The 21,966-nt window shown below is 36.0% G+C and overlaps 1 protein-coding gene across 1 annotated transcript in view; it reads left to right on the top strand.

Moving 5' to 3' along the window:
* LOC133052844 (cilia- and flagella-associated protein 47-like) overlaps positions 1-21,966 on the top strand; it is a 190,760-nt gene that overhangs the window by 80,349 nt on the left and 88,445 nt on the right. The window contains exon 11 of the mRNA XM_061137676.1: positions 21,370-21,470. Within this exon, the coding sequence (XP_060993659.1) occupies positions 21,370-21,470 (101 nt within the window). The remainder of the gene's footprint in view (positions 1-21,369; positions 21,471-21,966) is intronic.

The following is a 21,966-nucleotide window of genomic DNA, read 5'->3' as shown; positions in this document are numbered from 1 at the left end:
TATCTTTTAGACCATCACCCATTTGTAGAGTGAGAGAACCAACATTTTGAGATCAGGTCTTGTTATCGCTTTCACACAACTTTTCTTCCCTTTAACTTTTCAAGTTCTAGGATTTTATTGCTGTAACATGGTCAGTTTAGTAAGAAACCTGAATAAAATTGAGTTATGATACATCACATAGTGATGTATAATTGATTACATGAATAGGAAGATTTTGATGTTTTAATACAAGTTAAACCACAGGTTTTGTTTTAAATGAGAGGCCATTTAGGAATATTCAATAAGAATGACACAGGGATATTTGGTAGATGAGGTTGAACTGAAATGAAGACTACTAGTCAGCTTGTATATCCTCACCAGTGTATAAAATCTTGAAACAATTTTTGGCTGGTTGGTAACCAGGCACTGTCCTAAGTACTCATGTGCTATACCTGGCCTGCCCTGATAACTCCTACTGGACCTTGGAGCCAGTCAGGACCTAATAACTAAAGAACTAAATGCCGTCGTAGTCAGAGTTCTAAGCATCTGGTAGTATTTTGTTTTGGGTCCGTCTCAGCATGTCAATAATGATACTATTGGCTAGGAATGCTGGAGGCACTCAACCTGGTCCCTTAGTACTTATGGTAGCCCCCACAGACATTTCCTCTTTCAGAACCAATATTGTGGCTGGACCTGCCTTTTTGGTTCCTGTTGTGGTCATAAGATATACCTCAGCAACAGCCATCAGGGAACTTTGAAAAAACAAGGTCTTTTACTCATAGAGCGTACCTGGCTTGCCTAGGGCCACGCATTGAGGTGGGGGGTGGGTGGAGACGGGGAGCAATTGAGCAAAGGTCTGAGTTCTGCCTTTATTAGGATCTTGGGTGGGATACCTAGGGTTTTGTACATTCACTCTTCATTGGTGAATTTAAAACGTAAGTGCGGGAATTAAAGCTCAGGAGAGGAAAAACTAGTGGTCTGTCTGGTCAGTTATCTAGGTCAACCAGAACTTTCTAAGAAGGAGAAGTTCATGGGTACAGCAGCCTGGCTCTGCATCTCCTGGGAGGCTGGCAGTTTATTTATTTCAAATGGATGTCTTCGAAGGGAATGTCTCAGCAGTCAACAGTTTAATGTGAGGCATTTACATTACAATCAGGCAAGCTCATTGTCAGTCCCTTAAACAACATATTAACATACATCTCCCTTTTAGAGTGTATGGTTCATTGATACTAAAAAATGAACATTTTGAATATCATCCCCTTTTCATATGAAATGTGATTGTCTTTCAAAAAAACATAGTTAATGTGGTTCTAAGGACAATAGGCGGAGAAGGCAATGGCACCCCACTCCAGTGTTCTTGCCTGGAGAATCCCAGGGACGGGGGAGCCTGGTGGGCTGCCGTCTATGGGGTCTCACAGAGTCGGACACGACTGACGCGACTTAGCAGCAGCAGCAACGACAATAGGAGCTGAGTTCCAGCAGACTCCCTGTTGCCTGGTGTTCAGAAGGTTCAGTGGCCTTGGCTCTGAAGCTGCCATAGAAGTGTCTGCTCTATGTATTTCTTGGCAGACAAACTTCTGAGTAGTGCATGATTTAGTTGCTCACTTGAAACCAACACAAATTTGTTGTTTTCTTAATCATGAGCAAGATATGATTTAGCAAAATTCTTGGCTAAAAAAAATTAGTCACCATCATTTGTTTCATGATACAGATTTTGAGGTACTGGGTTATACGTATCTTTGACATTAAAACAAGTGAATAAGGATTTGCATATATAGATAAATTAATGCATTAATAAGAGTTTAAATGCTAAACTGGAATTTCTCCCTTATTCATTGATATATGTTAGTCATTTCAGTCTAACTTTAGAGATGAACCACGTAGTGTTAATTCCAAATGTAGTTTACATTTTGCTGGTGAAGAAATATATTTTAAAATGTGCAGACCTGTTGTTTAAAACTGAGAACATACAGTTCTTAATTTTATCAACTCTATGTACAGTAGAATTTCATCAATCTTGTTATGAGTTAAAAAATATTTTTGATGCATAATAAAATTAGTTATGCTTACCTCATTAAAGTAATACGGCATTGACAGTAACTTAAATTGAAATTATGTATTTTTGAAAGCATTCAGTATAATAAAAAGGAAATGAGGAATAATGAGAGCTGCTTCTAATTATTGTTTACTCAGTGCATAATTTGGTATTTGTGTAAGATGTATTTGGCAACTTTGGATTGGTTGCTAGTATTTTAAAAAGTATTATTATCATACCTCTTCCAGAGACATTTCTCTTTTTGAAAGAGTAGGAACCTGCATCACAGGGAGGAGACCAGCAGAGAATGAATCAGACCTAGAGGCTTGTGGAGCATTAAGGCATTCAGGTTGGCAAGGCCACCTTAGTAACCATAGTGTGAATTCATATCTGCTATTTCTGTGCTTTTCTGGGATATTTGGATATTTAAAATAAGGATGTAGATGCATATTTAAAATACATATAGAAAGTGATTCACAAACCTTTAAGAGACACTACCAATTAAGTAGAAGCAGCTTTTGAGGTATTCAGTGCTCCCCTTATGGATTAACAAAAGCAGTATTTAGAATGTGTGTGTTCATCTTTTGGAGACTCTCTTCTTAGCATAAACCTGCTGCCCATGGTCAGTGAAGCACCTAGAGTTTTAGCGTTGTGTCTGCTAAAAGGCAGGTAGTTGGAAATTTCAAGAGGATTTCAGTAACCATCTAATAGATGAAGCTGAAGGCAGTGTTGAAATATTGCCCTAAACTTTATTTGTTGTGTTTTGGGGGCTAGGTTATGCTTGACACCATGTATTTGTCCACCTTTCTTCATGGTGTGTGTGTAAATAGGAATAGGCAAGAAGCAGGGTTGGGGGAGTAAAAATTTATAAGGAGCTATGCTTTATCCTGAGATAATCATCTGTTCCTTGTTGCTTGACCTAGTCTTAAGGAAGGCTGTTTGTAATGGCACCTAAATTCTATGAAGAGTGTTATTTTCATGATAGATCTATTAAACCAAATCATAGGATTATAACAGAGTCTCAGTGGTAAAGTAGAATGTTTGCTTATATTTAGCCAAAACATAGGTATTAATAGATGGGAAAACAGTGGAAACAGTGGCTAACTTTATTTTTCTGGGCTCCAAAATCACTGCAGATGGTGATTGCAGCCATGAAATTAAAAGACGCTTACTCCTTGGAAGGAAAGTTATGACCACCCTAGACAGAATATTAAAAAGCAGAGACATTACTTTGCCAACAAAGGTCTGTCTAGTCAAGGCTATGGTTTTTCCAGTGGTTGTGTATGGATGTGAGAGTTGGATTATAAAGAAAGCTGAGAGCTGAAGAATTGATGCTTTTGAACTATGGTGTTGGAGAAGACTCTTGAGGGTCCCTTGGACTGCAAGGCTATCCAGCCAGTCCATCCTAAAGGAGATCAGTCCTGGGTGTTCATTGGAAGGACTGATATTGAAGCTGAAACTCCAATACTTTGGCTACCTGATGCAAAGAGATGACTCATTTGAAAAGACCTTGATGCTGGGAAAGATTGAGGGCAGGAAGAGAAGGGGACGACAGAGGAGGAGATGGTTGGATGGCATCACGGACTCAATGGACATAGGTTTGGGTGGACTCTGGGAGTTGGTAATGGACAGGGGGGCCTGGCATGCTGCGGTTCATGGGGTCGCAAAGAGTTGGACACGACTGAGCGACTGAATTGATTGATTGATAAATAAACCAGGGTATTATAAATAATACCAGGGTATTATTTATATTTATTATAAAATAAACCAGGGTATTATAATAAACTATAAACACGCTGGGAAATATTGAAGGCAGGAGGAGAAGGGGACGACAGAGGATGAGATGGTCGGATGGCATCACTGACTCGATGGACATGAGTTTGGGTAAACTCCGGGAGTTGGTGATGGACAGGGAAGCCTGGTGTGCTGCAGTCCGTGGGGTCGCAAACAGTTGGACACAACTGAGCGACTGAACTGAACTGATAAACAGGAAAATATTCTTAATTATGATTTGTTTGTCATCCATTTGTGGCAAATGGTGGTATTTAAAATTTGTATAGAAATTGCAAAAGCCCCAAACTTCCCAGGTAATACTTACCATGTTGTCTCAGATTATTAAAATCATACTGCTTTTAACACTGGGTTGCAGAATAAAAGTTAACCATAGATGATGTGATTTTGCTCTTTTCTTTCTTTTGCTTCTCCACCTCCCCCCTCCCTTCTCTTTGGAGTCAGTGATGGTTGGAGAACCTCTGCCCTGTTTAGAGATTTTTAATTTTGGAAGAAGTTCCAGCATTTGCCCTTTGTCTCTCCCTTAGTGACTGTGAGCACTTACCCAATTGCTGATCTTTTCAGGACTTCTGGAAGTTGGATGCAGTTGACAGAGTCCTCTCCATCTTTTCTTCCTCATACCCTGTCTGACTACTCAGTTCTTCAACTATTTGTAAATATGAATTGATTAATCATGGAACTACCTTAACAGGATTATACTATTTGATTGCAACATTTACTTTATTCATAGAATATCAGGCATTTAAATAACAAAATAGAATGCCTGCTCATTATAACAATTCACAATACAAAAGTTAAAAATACCATTAATAGCTTAACTTCTCTACCTTTCAATTTTAAACAGTCACATCATGTGTTATAATTGTGATTTCTTTTCATGTATTACCTTTGGCTATACAAATATATGCAACTCTTAACTATGTATGTATATGTGTATGCACAAATATACATATATAGATAGATTACTTTTAAGATAACATAATATTATACATATTAATTGTGGGATTTTCCCCTGTATATGTCACACAATAGAATGAAGTCAGAAGGCGATCTGGGGCTTATGGGCCAACTCTATCATTTTTGACTCCTCGTTTCTGAGGTGGCTTTCTACTGTAGTCATTTCAAGGCTAATGGAGTAGAATGAAGAGAGTATAAGACAACTTCTAAGGAGATGAACCAGAGCTCGTTACCTTTGCTAATCTGTCACTGACACAAGCTTAGTCCCATGGGCTTGGGTAGGTGCATGTGCGGGGACCTGTGTGGTAGTGCGTCCTGCTGACACTTGGGAAGGGGACTCCATTTCTTTGAAGAAGAGGATGGCCTCTGGGTGATGGCAGACTCTACTCCAAGTCATAATGACACTTTCTCCTTTTCAGTACTTTGACTATTTTATTAAATTTTAACTTTTTATGTTTTATAAACCCTTCTTGGTGTTCTAACTGCATTTCATACAGTCAGGCCTTTCAGGCAATCGCATATTTGGCCTTCTTTACCAGAAGTTTCACAAGACCCACAGGACTCTGACTCTGGTGCCCTGCAGTCTGGGTAGTTGTTTTAGTAGGGTCTGTGTGGAAGAGGATGGCAGGAATGCATGTGGGACCCAACTTTCCTGAATTTTCCTTTTGCTTCCCAGATATGTTCATCCTTTTGCGTTGGTATTAAATCCTTGGATTTGTTTTTAAACATACCCTAACTTCTAGGTTTGTCCATTCAACACTTCAGATTCTTTCAAAGAAGTATACCAATAATTGTATACTGATCTGTTACTAATAAAAAGAAGTTTGTTCAGATACTTCATGGTATGGCAGTTGGGAGGTTTGTCTCTTGACAGCTAAAGGTTGCTTCTTACTGTCTTTGCCCATTATAATCATATCTTGGGGATAGCGTAGGGAGATATTTGTGCTAACATTCCCAATTCTTAACTGCCAGCATTGATTCCACATTTGCAAGGAAATTTCCAATCTCTTCAAAATTTGTACTCAGTGGAGGTGATAATTTCTCGGTGATAACTTTCAACTACCCCAGCCGTATCAATTTGAGGACATTTGGTTTACAAATTGATTTTTCAATTAATTGACCTGTGTTGAAGTTTGTTTTTTATTTTTTCTTACTTAAATAATACAGATCAAAGTATGTAAAACTAATATTTTAAAAAATCGTTGCAAAGTAAACCTTCTTGTATTTACCACTCCGGTCAGAAATCACAACATCACTGGTGCCTCAGAGATCTCTTGTATCTGTATCCTTCCAGGTCATGGCAAGGCAAATGTTAGTCGCTCAGCTGTGTCTGACTCTGTGACCACATGGACTGTAACGTGCCAGGCTCCTCTGTCCATGGAATTCTCCAGGCAAGAATACCAAAGTGGCTTGCCATTCCCTTCTCCAGGGGATCTTTCTGACCCAGGGTTCAAACTCGGGTCTCCTGCATTGCAGGCAGACTCTTCACCATCTGAACCACCAGGGAAAACCATAGCTTTAAATACCATACTGTATCCCCTTGCTTATTAGATATTTGAATAATAGCTATTGCTGAAGTTTTGTGATATGTGATATATACAGAGAGTTCGTACTAACAAATAAATGCTAGGCATGAGGAAAATTGAATGAGAAGTGCATTTCCCATCTTGGTCAATACAATTCCAATGAAAACCTCAAAGTTCTGTGCTCTCCAGAGGGCTTTAGAGATTGAGGGGATATGAAGTCCTTGACTGATCACTCAGTCTTTCCTTACTTAAACAGGGCTGCTTAAATTATGTGTTGACCTACGTGTATCTGTTCTGTCATAAAATACACCAAGAGTTTTAGGTTAGCAATTTGTACAGCTTGGTACACCAGGTGATTGTCTCACTTGTTGGAGTTTTCTGATTTAGAAATCAAGATCAAACTGCATTGGGAATTCCCTGGTGGTCCAGTGGTTAGGACACTGAGCTTCCAATGCCAGGGGCCTGGGTTCAATGCCTAGTTTAGGAACTAAGATCCTGCAAGCTGCATGGCCAAAAGAAAAGGAAAAAAGTAGGGGGGAGCAAGGGGGAAAAATGGAACTACACCTCCTAGTGCCCCTTTAAGGAGTGAAATGAGATTAGCCGGCAGCCTCCATTTGTCAGCTTCTACAGGATCTATCTGTCTTAAATTCTTGGTACCACTTGGCCTGGGTTGCACCCCACCAGCTGGCATCTACTTACTAATTGATTGAGACAGGTTTAGAGGGCCAGGCATTTCAGCCTAAAATGAGAAACTCTGAAGGGCAGTCCAGAACTCCCTGCCCAGCTGACCAATGCCTCATCAAGCCTGCATAGCTGTTCTACATCACCCTGTTCTCCACACCCTGCAGCCCTGCCACTTCTTACTCTCGTCTCCAGCCTGCTTCCTTCCCCTTTCTTATACAGATGCTGATCCTAATAAACCTCTTAAACCCCAAACTGTCTTCTTCCAGTAACCCCAACCTATGATAATTAGAGATTGGATATTATGCTTGTGGGGTCTTTTAGTTCAGCTAGATCTTAAATAGAGATGTCAGTCACTCCATCCATCCATCTGCCCATGTATGCAGGCAAAACTCAAAAGCAAAACTCCCGAGTATTTATGTCCTGTGTGGTGGTCTTTGCCTTTAAGGAGCTTTGGTTAGATGAAAGAGATAAGTGTTAGGTGACTATGAAACACATTTAAACCATTTACTGAACTCTCTACATGAGAGTACTTAAAGTTTACTCTATTTTTGAGAAGGTATAATGCCAAAAGTTACTCTAAATTCAGTAACATTTTGAAGTAAAATTTATTTTGACTTACTATTAGAGCACATACAGAAATCCCTTAGTTCATTTTTTAAAAACAGATGTGAGCATTTGCAGTATAAAAATTGGGAACCATTTTCATTGATTATGGACACCTCTTAGTAGTTTTAGTGTTCCAAGTCTGTTAATGAAATTGAAGAGATAACCTTTGGATGAATTTTATTTACATTTTTGGAAAGGAATAAAGCAGTACAATTAATATATGTTTTCTGTTTTCCTATTATTGGAATTGCATTCAGTCAGTGGGAGTATTCTGAACGAGATCATACAACTTTAGAATATTAATGAGAGAAGAGTGTTTTATGCTATACTTAGTGGATTGCAGTTCCTGGTTACTTTTCCCCTTCCCTCTGGATCACTTCTCTAAATGCTGGGAGTCCTTAGCTAATACTACTATCTGTAACCGTGTTTCCTTTGAAATCAATGTCAGGCTATCTCCTGGTTTCCCAAGCCCTTGTGATCTTTCATCATACCCTAGTTGATCACTAGTGAGTGTTCCCTTGCCTAGGTGTTAATATTTCACCTCCAAGCTACTAATTTATAATCAACAAATATTCTTCTACATTACATTTATCTAACCAATGAAAAACACACATCTCATGGTGGAAATTCAAACCTTTGGCCAGATGGTTGGTAAAAGGAGTTTTCACAAGAAATTCTGTTAGAGAAAGTTCCATCATGATAGAGATGGCCTTCAATTCTGACCAACTCTGATCTTGGTCTGTGTTACTATTTGTTTATAAAAATACCTTCCTTAGAATAAATTAATTCCAGATGTTTCAAATCACAAATATCCATTCTTTTCTGTTCAGTTCAGTCACTCAGTCATCTCCAACTGTTTGCGACCCAATGGACCGCAGCACGCCAGACCTCCCTGTCCATCACGGACTCAAGGAGTTTACCCAAACTCATGTCCATTGAGTCAGTGATGCCATCCAACCATCTCATCCTCTGTCGTCCCCTTCTCCTCCTGCCCTCTATCTTTCCCAGCATCAGGGTCTTTTCCAATGAGTCATCTCTTTGCATTAGGTGGCCAAAGTATTGGAGTTTCAGCTTCAATATCAGTCCTTCCAATGAACACCCAGGACTGATCTCCTTTAGAATGGACTGGTTGGATCTTCTTGCAGTCCAAGGGACTCTCAAGAGTCTTCTCCAACACCACAGTTCAAAAGCATCAATTCTTGGGCGCTCAGCTTTCTTTATAGTCCAACTCTCATATCCATACATGACTACTGGAAAAACCATAGCTTTGACTAGATGAACCTTTGTTGACAAAGTAATGTCTCTGCTTTTTAATATGCTGTCTAGGTTGGTCATAACTTTCCTTCCAAGGAGCAAGCGTCTTTTAATTTCATGGCTGCAATCACCATCTGCAGTGATTTTGGAGCCCCCAAAAATAAAGTCAGCCACTGTCTCCACTGTTTCCCCATCTATTTGCCATGAAGTGATGGGCCCAGATGCCATGATCTTAATTTTCTGAATGTTGAGCTTTAAGCCAACTTTTTCACTCTCCTCTTTCACTTTCATCAACAGTCTCTTTAGTTCTTCTTCACTTTCTGTCATAAGGGTGGTGTCATCTGCATATCTGAGGTTATTGGTATTTCTCCCAGCAATCTTGATTCCAGCTTGTGCTTCCTCCAGTCCAGCATTTCTCATGATTTCGCATGTAAGTTAAATAAGCAGGGTGACAACATACAGCCTTAACGTACTCCTTGTCTATTTGGAACCAGTCTGTTGTTCCATGTCCAATTCTAGCTGTTGCTTCCTGACCTGCGTACAGATTTCTCAAGAGGCAGGTCAGGTGGTGTGGTGTTCCCATCTCTATTAGAATTTTCCACAGTTTATTGTGATCCACATAGTCAACAGCTTTGGCATAGTCAATGAAGCAGAAGTAGATGTTTTTCTGTAACTCTCTTGTTTTTTCGATGATCCAGCAGATGTTGGCAATTTAATTTCTGGTTCCTCTGCCTTTTCTAAAACCAGCTTGAACATCTGGAAGTTCACGGTTCATGTACTGTTGAAGCCTGGCTTGGAGAATTTTGAGCATTACTTTGCTAGCGTGTGAGATGAGTGTAATTGTGCGGTAGTTTGAACATTCTTTGGCATTGCCTTTCTTTGGGGTTGGAATGAAAACTGACCTTTTCCAGTCCTGTGGCCACTGCTGAGTTTTCCAAATTTGCTGACATATTGAGTGCAGCACTTTCACAGCACCATCTTTTTGGATTTGAAATAGCTCAACTGGAATTCCATCACCTCCACTAGCTTTGTTCATAGTGATGCTTCCTAAGGCCCACTTGACTTCACATTCCAGGATATCTGGCTCTAGGTGAGTGATCACACCATTGTGATTATCTGGGTCGTGAAGATCTTTTTTTGTACAGTTCTTCTGTGTATTCTTGCCACCTCTTCTTAATATCTTCTGCTTCTGTTAAGTCCATACCATTTCTGTCCTTTATTGAGGCCATCTTTGCATGAAATGTTCCCTTGGTATCTCTAATTTTCTTGAGATCTCTATTCTTTCCCTTTCTATTGTTTTCCTCTATTTCTTTGCCCTGATCCCTGATCAGTGATATCTTTGCACTGATATCTTTTCTGTTAGATTCATTAAAAAAAAACTGTATATACAATATGTGCATATATGTGTGTGTATATATGTGTGTACGTGTGTGTATATATATATATATGTATTTATATATCCTGAAATATTCTAAGAGCTACAGTGAAAATAACCTGAAAAATTACCTACTCTATTTTTTAGCCAGGTCAAGGCTATCTTCTAAAGTAAAGTGCAATATAGTAGTTTAGGAATTGCTTAATGAAAATGAGTTTTATATAAGTTCATGTCATCATGGAGGGAGTTTGCATCAGGTTGCAAGTGTTGACCTACATAACATATCTAATAGCTGGAGCTTCAGCTCTAAGTTTTTTGGAATTAACCATTAATTATATAAGCATGTAAGCAGCAAAATACCAAATGGTTCACCCAAGTTAGAAATAATTTCTCAACTCAGTTTTATTAGGTATTATTGCAATAATCACATTATGGAGCAGCCACCTTTTTAGCAGTTGTGTTTTTGAGGGGTTACGTTACTCGGTTAAAGTAATCTGTATTTCTTTCTGGTTAAAGTTTAAAATGTTTCCTGTTTATTTTTAGAATGTAATAAATTTACATACTTTTGTGAATGCAGACATGGTTTATACATTAATAGTATATATGTATAACTGAAATATGTCCATATGTGAATATATTTAATTTTTTCAAACATATTTCAGTGCTGACAAATTTTGCTTTTTGCCATAATTCTTTCCTGGAAACTCCATTTTAAATTGTATTAACAACTATAGTATTTTCCCATAAGAACCCTGGATTAAAAATTAAACATAATATATATATTAACCAAAGTTAATGGTCTTGAATTGTAAAAATAGGCCCTAAAGAGAGATTTAAGATTTCCAAAATGGTTTATATCAATTATGAGATTATTTCCACATTATTGGGCAGACTAAAAATGAGATGACTCTTGTAAAAAGAATTTATATATATTTAAAATTTTGCTGAATGGACATATATTTCTAGACTTGATGAATATTTATAGAGCTCTTATGTGTCTGAAGAAGAATTCTCTGCCCTTGTCTCATTCTACTGTGATACAAATCAATGGAATACTTTTATATGTGAAACATACCTCGGAGGATTTGTGCACATTTAGGTCAAACCTAAAATCTCTTTTAATTCAATAAATTGGTTTATAGCACATATTTGCTAGAATCATTGATGCTTGTAAATAGCATTTACAAGCTGGACTTGTAATGGACTGCAGATAACATATATTGTGGATTATTGCAATGCCCAGAAGAGTAGCTATAACTTTACTATTTTCCCCTTCCCTTAAGAAAGGATATGGAAAAACAAATAATTGAGAATCACATCACATTATCATCAGGAATCTTTTCAGTATATTTTGATTGATTAAAAATAAATAATTCAAAACTCTGTAAATTTATCACTGATTAACAAAATGGCATATGATGTCATCAGTTGTGGTAGATTCTTCTGTCTGCCAACATCATGAATGACCTAGACAGTTATAAATATACATTACAGCAAGAGATGAAGTCCAGTTGACCTAACATAAAAGTGCTACCTGTAGTAAGCATTAGATATTTAAATAACTTATCAACCTTTTCTTTGTGTGTTAAGTGAGGTTACATGTGAATTATTTTGCTAGCAATTATGGAATTGAGAAACATTGTGAATAGGTATGGATAAGCTGTTTTGGAAAGGATGTTCAAGGATCTTTCTTTTGTGTAACCAATTCTGCAAAGCAAACATGATCATCCAAAGTGAGTCCATCCTTTGAAAGTCTTCATTTAAATACTGTATGAATAGCAATAAGGACGCGTTTTTGATGATGATGTTGGCAGTAGTGAGTTTTAAAAATGACAAGAATTTTCAAAGGGCTCACCCAGATATTTTCTTCTCCTTCTATTTCTCAGTTTATTCAGTCCTATAAATAGGAATCTAGATCACTGACCCAAAGCAGCATTAACTGTAAACTCTCCTTTTAACCCTTCATAGCCATTGCTAGTTTTTCCATCATGTTATTTTATAGTTTTCTAGCTGCCTTGTAGAGAAAGATTTGGACAGACAACCAAGACTGAAAATATGTGCTTCCAAAACCCACACCCTGCCACCCTGTCCCTTCTTGCTCTGCTCATCTCTTTGTGAATTAAAACCATGTTCAGTCGGGCTGTTTTTAGAGTGTAAGATCTGCCTGTAAATAGTGTGTATATAGGAGCAGATCCTTAGTTAAGATGAGAAATATATAAATTATATCATAATATTTCTCATGGTGTTTGACATACTGTTGACAGACCATCACAGTACTTCATATGCTGTTGGAAAGTGATAAAGTACTATAATTACTAGGAAATTTATCATAGAGATTTAACATGGAACTTCAGTGTTTCATTTCTAGAATGATTTGGGATGACAAGCATAAGAGTCTCTTATCTTCACTGTTGATTGGGACAGATTTAGAGATGTGTAATTAGAGTTTTAATTATCCACCAGCTAACAACCGGAGAGATGAATGATCAAACTTTCCACACCTTATTTAATGAATTAACGTGGTCACCATGCAATTCAATACAAAAATTGTTATTTGTAAAAATATAATCTCTGTCTTACTTTTGTTGTTGTTGTTGGTTTTACGTTTTTTAGCTTGCAGTGACTTCCTTCCTAGAATCCAGAAGTGTAGAAAATAATCAAATGGGACTAAGACAATAATGACTGTTTGAGTATGAGGAAAGGTATATAGTATGTGATGTGTGTATATGCCTGTGTGTATACATGTACACATGCACTGTATATGTGGATTAGATTAAAGGAGACTGATGTATTAGGCTGATTTTATAAAGATGCCAGTATCATAGATGAAAAATTATGAATAGTGGCACTTCCATTTCAGTCAGTGTAATGTTTAAGGACATTTTTATGATACTTATAGATTTAGTAAAAATCAAATGAATCCAGTGACACTATAGGAATCTCTTATTCTTAAACTTATAGTATCCAGAGGCATCCTTTTTGTAGTAACAGAAAATAAAGATAAGTCCAAAACAGCATCATAGGAATATTGAAATGAAAGTAAATGAGAATTTCTTTATGATCCTGAAACTTGAGTCAGTTGATATTCCAAAAAAATATATCAATCACAACTCTGGAACTTTATGACTATACTGCAATATATTTATTCTCTTAATTGATTCTTAAAAACACTTGTACAAAACAATATAATGTGGTATAGTTGAACTAATAGTAATTTAGAGATATTTTGTAAGTAGCATTACCAAAGCAGGGCAGTAGAAATAAAGCTATATTGGAAAAAGGAAATGATACTGTATAGTAAATTGAGTCCACAAGAAGAAAAGATGAGAACAAGAAATCTAATGCTAATGAAATCTAATATAAAAAACTATATAAATCAATTTTTCCTTTTTTCTCTTAACATCTTTAGAAGACATAAGATTATATAAAACAACAATTATAGCACTAGATTGTTGGATTTGTAACACATAAAGATGTAATTCTGTGTGACAATAAAGCAAAGGAATGGAGCTATATTGCAGCAATAGTTCATAACATAGTGAAATTGAGTTAGTTTAAATCTGGAGTAGATGCTAAGTTAAGATGTGTATTATAATCCTGAAAGCAATCAATAAGAAAATAACTTAAAATGCAGTTAAATATCTTTGAGGAATTAACATGGTATACTAGAAAGAATCCACTTAATGTAGAATGAGGCAAAAAAGAAAACACAAAAGAAAACACGTATAAATCATACAGAAAACAAAATAGGAGCTATAAATCCAAAAATATTGATAATAACTCTACATTTGAATGTATTAAACAATCTAATCAAAACACAGAAATTGTCAGGCTTGATTTAGGAAAAAAAACTACAACTCTATAGATTCAAACATATGATAAGGTTGAAATTAAAAAGATGGAAAAAGTTATACTCTGCAATTCACAACTATTAGAGAATTGGAATGGTTATACTAATATTATTAAAAATAGACTGAAAAAGATTGCTAAAGAAAAAGATGAGTATTTTATAATGATAATTATAGATTCTCAATCCATCAAGGCCATATAAAAACTATAAACATATAAATACCTAACAAGTGATCCTTGAAGTCTACGAAACAAATAGATTTGAAAGGAAAAATGAATAATTTGGAAATAATTGTTGGAGATTTCAAGACCCCAATGTCAGTAATGGAGAAAACATCTAGACAAAAAGTCTATGAGGGTATTTAAGACTTGAAAAGCACTGTCAACCAAGTGCTCTTAATAGACATCTTTAGAGTATTACCATTTAACAGCAGCAGAAAACACATTTTATTTCAAGTGCATATGTAACATTCTCTAGGATAGATTAAATGCTAGACTATAAAACAAATCTCAAGATTTTTTTTTTAATTTTGTTTTATTTAGTTTTGACTGCACTGGGTCTTTGTTGCTTTTGCATGGGCTTTCTCTAGTTGTGGCAAGCGGTGGCTACTCTCTAGTTGTGGTGCACAGGGCTTCTTATTGTGGTGGCTTCTTTTGTTACAGAGCACAGGCTCTAAGATGTTTGGGCTTCAGTAATTCCGGCTCATGGACTCAGTAGTTGCAGCTTGAGGTTTCTGGAGTGTGGGCTCAGTGGTATGGTACACCGGCTTGATTGTCCTGCAGCATGTGGGATCTTCCTGGACCAGAGATCGAACCCATGTCCTCTGCACTGGCAGGCAGATTCTTAACCACTAGACCACCAGGGAAGTCCACAGTCTCAATATTTTTAAACATGACTGAAGTAATAGAAAATACTCCTAGAGGAGAACATAGGCAAAACACTCTCCGACATAAATCAAAGCAAGATCCTCTATGACCCACCTCCCAGAATATTGGAAATAAAAGCAAAACTAAACAAATGGGACCTAATGAAACTTAAAAGCTTTTGCACTACAAAGGAAACTATAAGTAAGGTGAAAAGACAGCCCTCAGATTGGGAGAAAATAATAGCAAATGAAGAAACAGACAAAGGATTAATCTCAAAAATATACAAGCAACTCCTGAAGCTCAATTCCAGAAAAATAAATGACCCAATCAAAAAATGGGCCAAAGAACTAAACAGACATTTCTCCAAAGAAGACATACAGATGGCTAACAAACACATGAAAAGATGCTCAACATCACTCATTATCAGAGAAATGCAAATCAAAACCACAATGAGGTACCATTACACACCAGTCAGGATGGCTGCTATCCAAAAGTCTACAAGCAATAAATGCTGGAGAGGGTGTGGAGAAAAGGGAACCCTCTTACACTGTTGGTGGGAATGCAAACTAGTACAGCCGCTATGGAAAACAGTGTGGAGATTTCTTAAAAAACTGGAAATAGAACTGCCATATGACCCAGCAATCCCACTTCTGGGCATACACACTGAGGAAACCAGATCTGAAAGAGACACATGCACCCCAGTGTTCATCGCAGCACTGTTTATAATAGCCAGGACATGGAAGCAACCTAGATGCCCATCAGCAGATGAATGGATAAGGAAGCTGTGGTACATATACACCATGGAATATTACTCAGCCGTTAAAAAGAATTCATTTGAACCAGTCCTAATGAGATGGATGAAACTGGAGCCCCTTATACAGAGTGAAGTAAGCCAGAAAGATAAAGAAGATTACAGCATACTAACACATATATATGGAATTTAGAAAGATGGTAACGATAACCCTATATGCAAAACAGAAAAAGAGACACAGAAATACAGAACAGACTTTTGAACTCTGTGGGAGAATGTGAGGGTGGGATATTTCAAAAGAACAGCATGTATACTATCTATGGTGAAACAGATCACCAGCCCAGGTGGGATGCATGAGACAAGTGCTCGGGCCTGGTGCACTGGGAAGACCCAGAGGAATCGGGTGGAGAGGGAGGTGGGAGGGGGGATCGGGATGGGGAATACGTGTAAATCTATGGCTGATTCATATCAATGTATGACAAAACCCACTGAAATGTTGTGAAGTAATTAGCCTCCAACTAATAAAAAAAAAAAAAAGAAGTATTCTGAGATAAGAGAAAATGAAAACGTATATCAGAATTTATGGGATACAGCTAAAGCAATGTTTAGAGGGAAATTTATAGTTTTCAATACCTATATTAAATACTATGAACGATTTCATATAATAGTCTAACCTTCTACCTTGCACAACTCAAAGAAACTAGAAAAAGAGGAGCAAATTAAATTCAAATAAAGTAGAAAGAAAGGAATACTTAATCTGTATTCTAACAGATTAGATGATTTAGATGAAACTGACCATTTCTTGGAAAGATGAAGACTATCCATACTGTCGAAGAAATAGAAAATCAGAACATTTTATAATTCTTATCCAAAGTTGAATAGTTATTTAAAAATCTTCCCACAAAGAAAAATCCAGTCCCAGATGGTTTCATTGCAGAATTCTACTAAACATTTAAAAAATCAAGACTAATTCTTCACAAACTCTCAGGCACTGTGCAGTTTCGAATCCTGGCTCAGTGGTTGTCAACCTTTCAAGCCACTGACCTCTCTCCTTGGAGGAGCCCTTCCAGAAGGCTTTATGCAACCCCGACAGAGTGTATATACTTTGGATGAAAGGTTGATGAGGATCAGATGTCCATATGGTCTCAACATCTCACCACCAATTACTACTTTTAACTACAAGTAATAATTCTAATTAATTATTTAACATTCAGGATGGGCAAATCCATGGAGACAGAAAGTAGATTAGCGACTTCTAGGGTCTACGAGAAGGGGCAAATGGGGAATGAATGCCAATGTTTATGGGTTTTATTCACGGATGATGAAAATATTTAAAAATTAGGTAGTGGTGATATTATACAACTCTGTAAGTATATTAAAAACTACTGCGTTACACATCTTAAAACTATGGATTTTATTATATGTAAATTATACATATAATTATATGTAAATCATATTTTTAGAAATACTCTATAAAAAATGAAGACATCTGATGGGCAACACCATATTAAATGACCATATTCAGCATCACAAATAATGAGGAACACTAACCTTCTGTGCTTCCTGATGCAGTTAAGCTGGAAGCATGCCACAACACATAAGGATTTCTTGCTACAAATGTTTAAATCTTTTCCAGTCATGAGAGGACAATCAGAGCAATTCAGACAGCTTGACTTTAAAATGTCAGTGCCGTGAAGGATCAAACAAGGCTCGGAAATTGTCCTGGAATAAAAGAGACAAAATTTAATGACTGATCCCAATTTGGACCCTGGCATTATTGGGACTCTTGAATAAGGACTATAAAGTAGATAATATTCTTGTACTAATGTCAAATTTAATGGTCATAATGACAGAATTTTGGTTATATGAAAGAAAGCTCTTGTTCTTAGGGGTTATATGCCAATATTTAAAGGTAAATTTGTGTACACGTACCTTTTAAGAAAATTAATTGCAAATAAAAAGGAAAGAGAGATAAATGTAGCAAAATGGGAATTGATGAACTTAGTACAGGGTATATACACGTGTAGTTCTGTAAGTTTAGAAGAATTTAAAGTACATAATTGGAAACAGAGGAAATAAATCATTAATGAGAATTATTAGATGAACCTGAAATAACAGAGAAAAAAAATGTGTACTCCATACATGACTTTTCATATATTATGGTATTTATTGTTTGATTTATCACAGTAAAATATCAGTAGTTTGTCCATAAAAATTCTGTTTAAAAGAGTGACTCAAGTTTTTCCTAATTTTGCATTGTCCCTTAGGGTACAGAAGTACCTTTTGTTTCTGTATACAACTACAGAATTTCCACCTCTAGAATTTGCATGTGTCCAACAGGAGAATTTGTTTATATCAGTTTTGTAAATGCTGGTTATGGTTTACTTAGAAGCGCATTTGAAGTCAAATATTTCTTCCTGAGAACCCAGGAAAATATTTATAGCTTTTAAAAAAGTCTTTTACTTAAACTAATTTTTAATAAGGACTTATGTAATTTAACATTATTAGACTAGCTAGAAGTATTATAGTGTGTGGTTTTTAATGAAATAATTGATTTAAAAAACTATTGAAAAACATTTATGTTTATGTTCATCATCACCTATGTGATTTTATGCAGACTTCCCAGCTTTGAACATCTCTGCAAGACAGGTCTGGAAGCTCACCATTCCTATGCAGTGGCTAATATCAGAGCTTTGTTTCAGGCAGATTGAATTTGAACTTGGACCCTCTCTTTTCTCATTGGGTGAACTTAAACAATTATTGACTTTTTCTGGACTTTGCTATTTTAACCAAAAGCTGAGAAAATTAATAATACCTATCCTCTAGGACTGTTGAGAGGATTTAGGTAAATTAAATAATGCATGTTAGATGCTCAGCACAGTAGCTACCACATTTCCACCATGTTCGTCAACATCTGCATCCTATCAACTCTGTTGTTACCAGGAATGTCCATCCCAATTTTAGTCCAGTGAAACTGTTCTATTTCACTCATGCCTGAAATTTTCTATTTAAATTTCAGAATGGAATTGAAATCCATAATGTCAGAGTGCCTTTTCATTTCACTGTTACTGTAATATTGAGTATTTTTAGAGTAAATCCTTTACCACACATAGTTCCTGTCTGTGTGGATTGGCATAGAGAATCCATAAATAACACCATTATTCTTTGATAAAATACCATGAAGTACCCAATTTTCTCAGAAATATTTTTGTTATAATGTGTTAGTATTACCAACTGAAAGTCCTTTTTCTGTTTAAATGAATTTTTAATAATATCATTGTATAAAGTGTTCATATTCCCATACTGTATAACTTGTCCAGTTTCTGTATTGCATGCTCCAAGAAGAATGTGGTCAAATGAATTTTGTGTATGTTGGTTATTCTTTAAGGAGCATCTGAAATCATATCTTATCATCTCTGACAGACTAGTTTTATAAGAGAAAAACAATTGATATTTATTCCCATTTTATTCTCATAGTGAAATTTTATTTCAAAACATATTTTCCTTAGTTTTGTACCATTTCATAAATATTTCAAGTGATAGTGCTTCTTTTGTTTGTTCATTTGGTTAGTTGTCTTGGGTAGTGTTGTCCTCAAGCTAACTTTTAGATGAGACCTCATGGATACCTTATTTATTAGGGAAGAACTCCCAGAAAAAAAAAAAAAGTAAGGAGGTAATGGAAGCAGAACCAGGAATCAGTCATCCCAAATAAATATGAAAATTGAGTTCCAACCTCACTTTGATCCCTGGAGTTCTTTGCAGATGAGGTTACCATTGTACAGTTTTTGTGCTATTTGAAGCAAGATTGTTGGACTATTAAACTCCCACAGTATAAAGGCATGGGCTGCAGGATTACTCTGAGGACCATAAGCTCCTAAGGCAGTTGGAACTTTCAGTGGCTCCAGTAGCCCAGTAGTAATTCTCTGAAGAAGGTAACCGTTACCCCACCATGCCCACCCAGAGGATGGGAGTCCAGCACAAAGACTACTTCCTGGGGGATAAGAACTTAAGGACAGAGCACCCACAGGATTTGCTAGAGTTGTCTTTTTTTCTTTCCTTTTTTTTTTTCCTGCTTCTATAATCACTGTTAAAACAAAATTAACATTTTTGGTTCTAAGATAGCAACGATGATGGTGTCTGTTGATAAACTATATTATTTAATCTGAAAAATATCCTTAAACATAGTTGGTCAGTTAATGGAATTTTGATTGGTCGCTACACTTGGCATAAATGCATAGTATGTAGAAGTAATGATTCATGCTATCAAGGAATTTTAAGTTTCATTTTAAGAGGGAAATCATGTGGAAAAAATTACATATAAAAATACAACCTAATCCTGAAGAGGACAATCTAACGCATGTGTTTAGGATGAGGCAAGGGAATGACTAGGGTTGGTTAAACAAGACAATGTTGAATCTGTATATTTTGCACAATATTTTAACACACTAATTAGTAAAGGTGAAAACAATGCATTTCTTATGGGAAAACATCTTATGCAGAGCTGAGGTGAAAATCAGTTCATTTATATATAGCATGTTTATTTTAATGTCCCTTGACAACTCATTATATTTCAGCTACAGACTTTTATTAGTCTCATCCTATTCTATATTTTACTTGCAGTCTATATTTTACTTGTGCTCTATATTTTATTTGTGTTCTGTATTTAACTTGGATTATAAAATGAGATTTTATCATTTTGCCTTGGCCAGTGACCATAATAAGCTAGATAGAAGAGCTAGTTTGATAGCTGGTTCAAGAGTAAAATTATCTTGATATGCTATAATGCAGAACTGAAACCAATAAGGTGGTATTACAGTGATATAGATATAAAATATAGTATTTATATTAAAAAATCAGTTGCACAAGGATAGAGTTGTCACCTAAGTTAGGTCCAGTATCATCTAAGAGTGTTTTGTGACTGGTGAAAATGACAATTTCACAATGCTTTCATAAAATAGAATATGCAGCTTGTGGAAGGTAATATTATTTTGTACTGGTTGAACAGCTTTTACAATATTACTTTCAATTCTCAGACACATTTAAAGGATAAATACAAAACAAAAGATCATCTAAAGAAGTTAGGTGGTATGTGAAATATTTAAAGGCCTTGAAGTTGAAAGAACCCTTGAACATTCTAAATGTTTTTAATATGGAAAAGAGAGCTTAGAGAAGATATAGTGAACTGTATTTAAATATTTGAAGGAATGTAATGGAGATTATAGGTTGTAGATATGATTTTGTGTTGCCCTGAAATAGAATTTGTGAGGTTACAGTTCTCTAGATATGAAATGGCTTGTTTCTGAGTCATGAGTGTCATGCTGGTCCTCTGAAGCTAGATACCATTTGTCACAGATTCTATGGAAGAAGGTGAGTGGATTAACTCTGAGGCTCCTTCAACTCTAAAATTTCCTGAATCTGTTTGTGAACCTGCATAATTACAAGCTGTGTTTTAGAGCACACTTGAAAGTGAAATTTACCATCTCTGCTAAAAGCTTTAAAAGTAAATATTTTTACACCATTAAGCTAGATACAATAGGTATTTAAGAAAACCAAAGTATTGATAGAAGGAAAGAAAAGTGATGACTAGTTCATGTCTTGATTGTTATAGACATCCAGAATAGCTAAAATTTTTTTTCATTGTGTTTACTGCATCTAAAGATTTTAATTTACTAAAATGCAATATTTTCACTTTTAGGTTTCCACTTCCAGTTACTGCAACAGCAGAAAACTGCATGCTTACTATTTATTCATATATGGCAATTCATCTTGATGAGCAAAAAATTATTGTAAAATATGGTAAGTTGTTATAAATTGGATTTTTCATTCCAATTCCATAATAGAATGACTATTATTTCTTTTTTAATTGAAGTATAGTTGATTTACAGTGTTGTTTGATTTACAGTGTTGTGCCAATCTCTGCTGTATAGCAAAGTAACTCATACACATACGTATATTTTCTTTATATTCTTTTCCACTCAGACACTCATGACTCAGGCTTATCAGAGGATACGGAATATAGTTCCATGTGCTGTACATTGTTATTTATCCATTCTGAATGTAATAGTTTGCATCACAACCTCAAACTCTCAGTCTGACCCTCTCCCTCCCTGCTTCCTCTCTGACAAATACAGGTCTGTTCTCCATGTCTATGAATCTGTTTCTTTTTTAGATATGTTTATTTATGCCATATTTTAGGTTCCACATATAAGTGATATCATATGGTATTTGTCTTTCTCTGTCTCACTTACTTCACTTAGTATGATAATCTCTACGCCCATCCATGTTGCTGGAA

Source organism: Dama dama, chromosome X (genome assembly GCF_033118175.1).
Source record: "Dama dama isolate Ldn47 chromosome X, ASM3311817v1, whole genome shotgun sequence".
NCBI classification, from domain to species: Eukaryota; Metazoa; Chordata; class Mammalia; order Artiodactyla; family Cervidae; genus Dama; species Dama dama.
The sequence above is the reverse complement of the archived record's forward strand: the minus strand, read 5'-3'. Positions and strand labels throughout refer to the sequence as shown.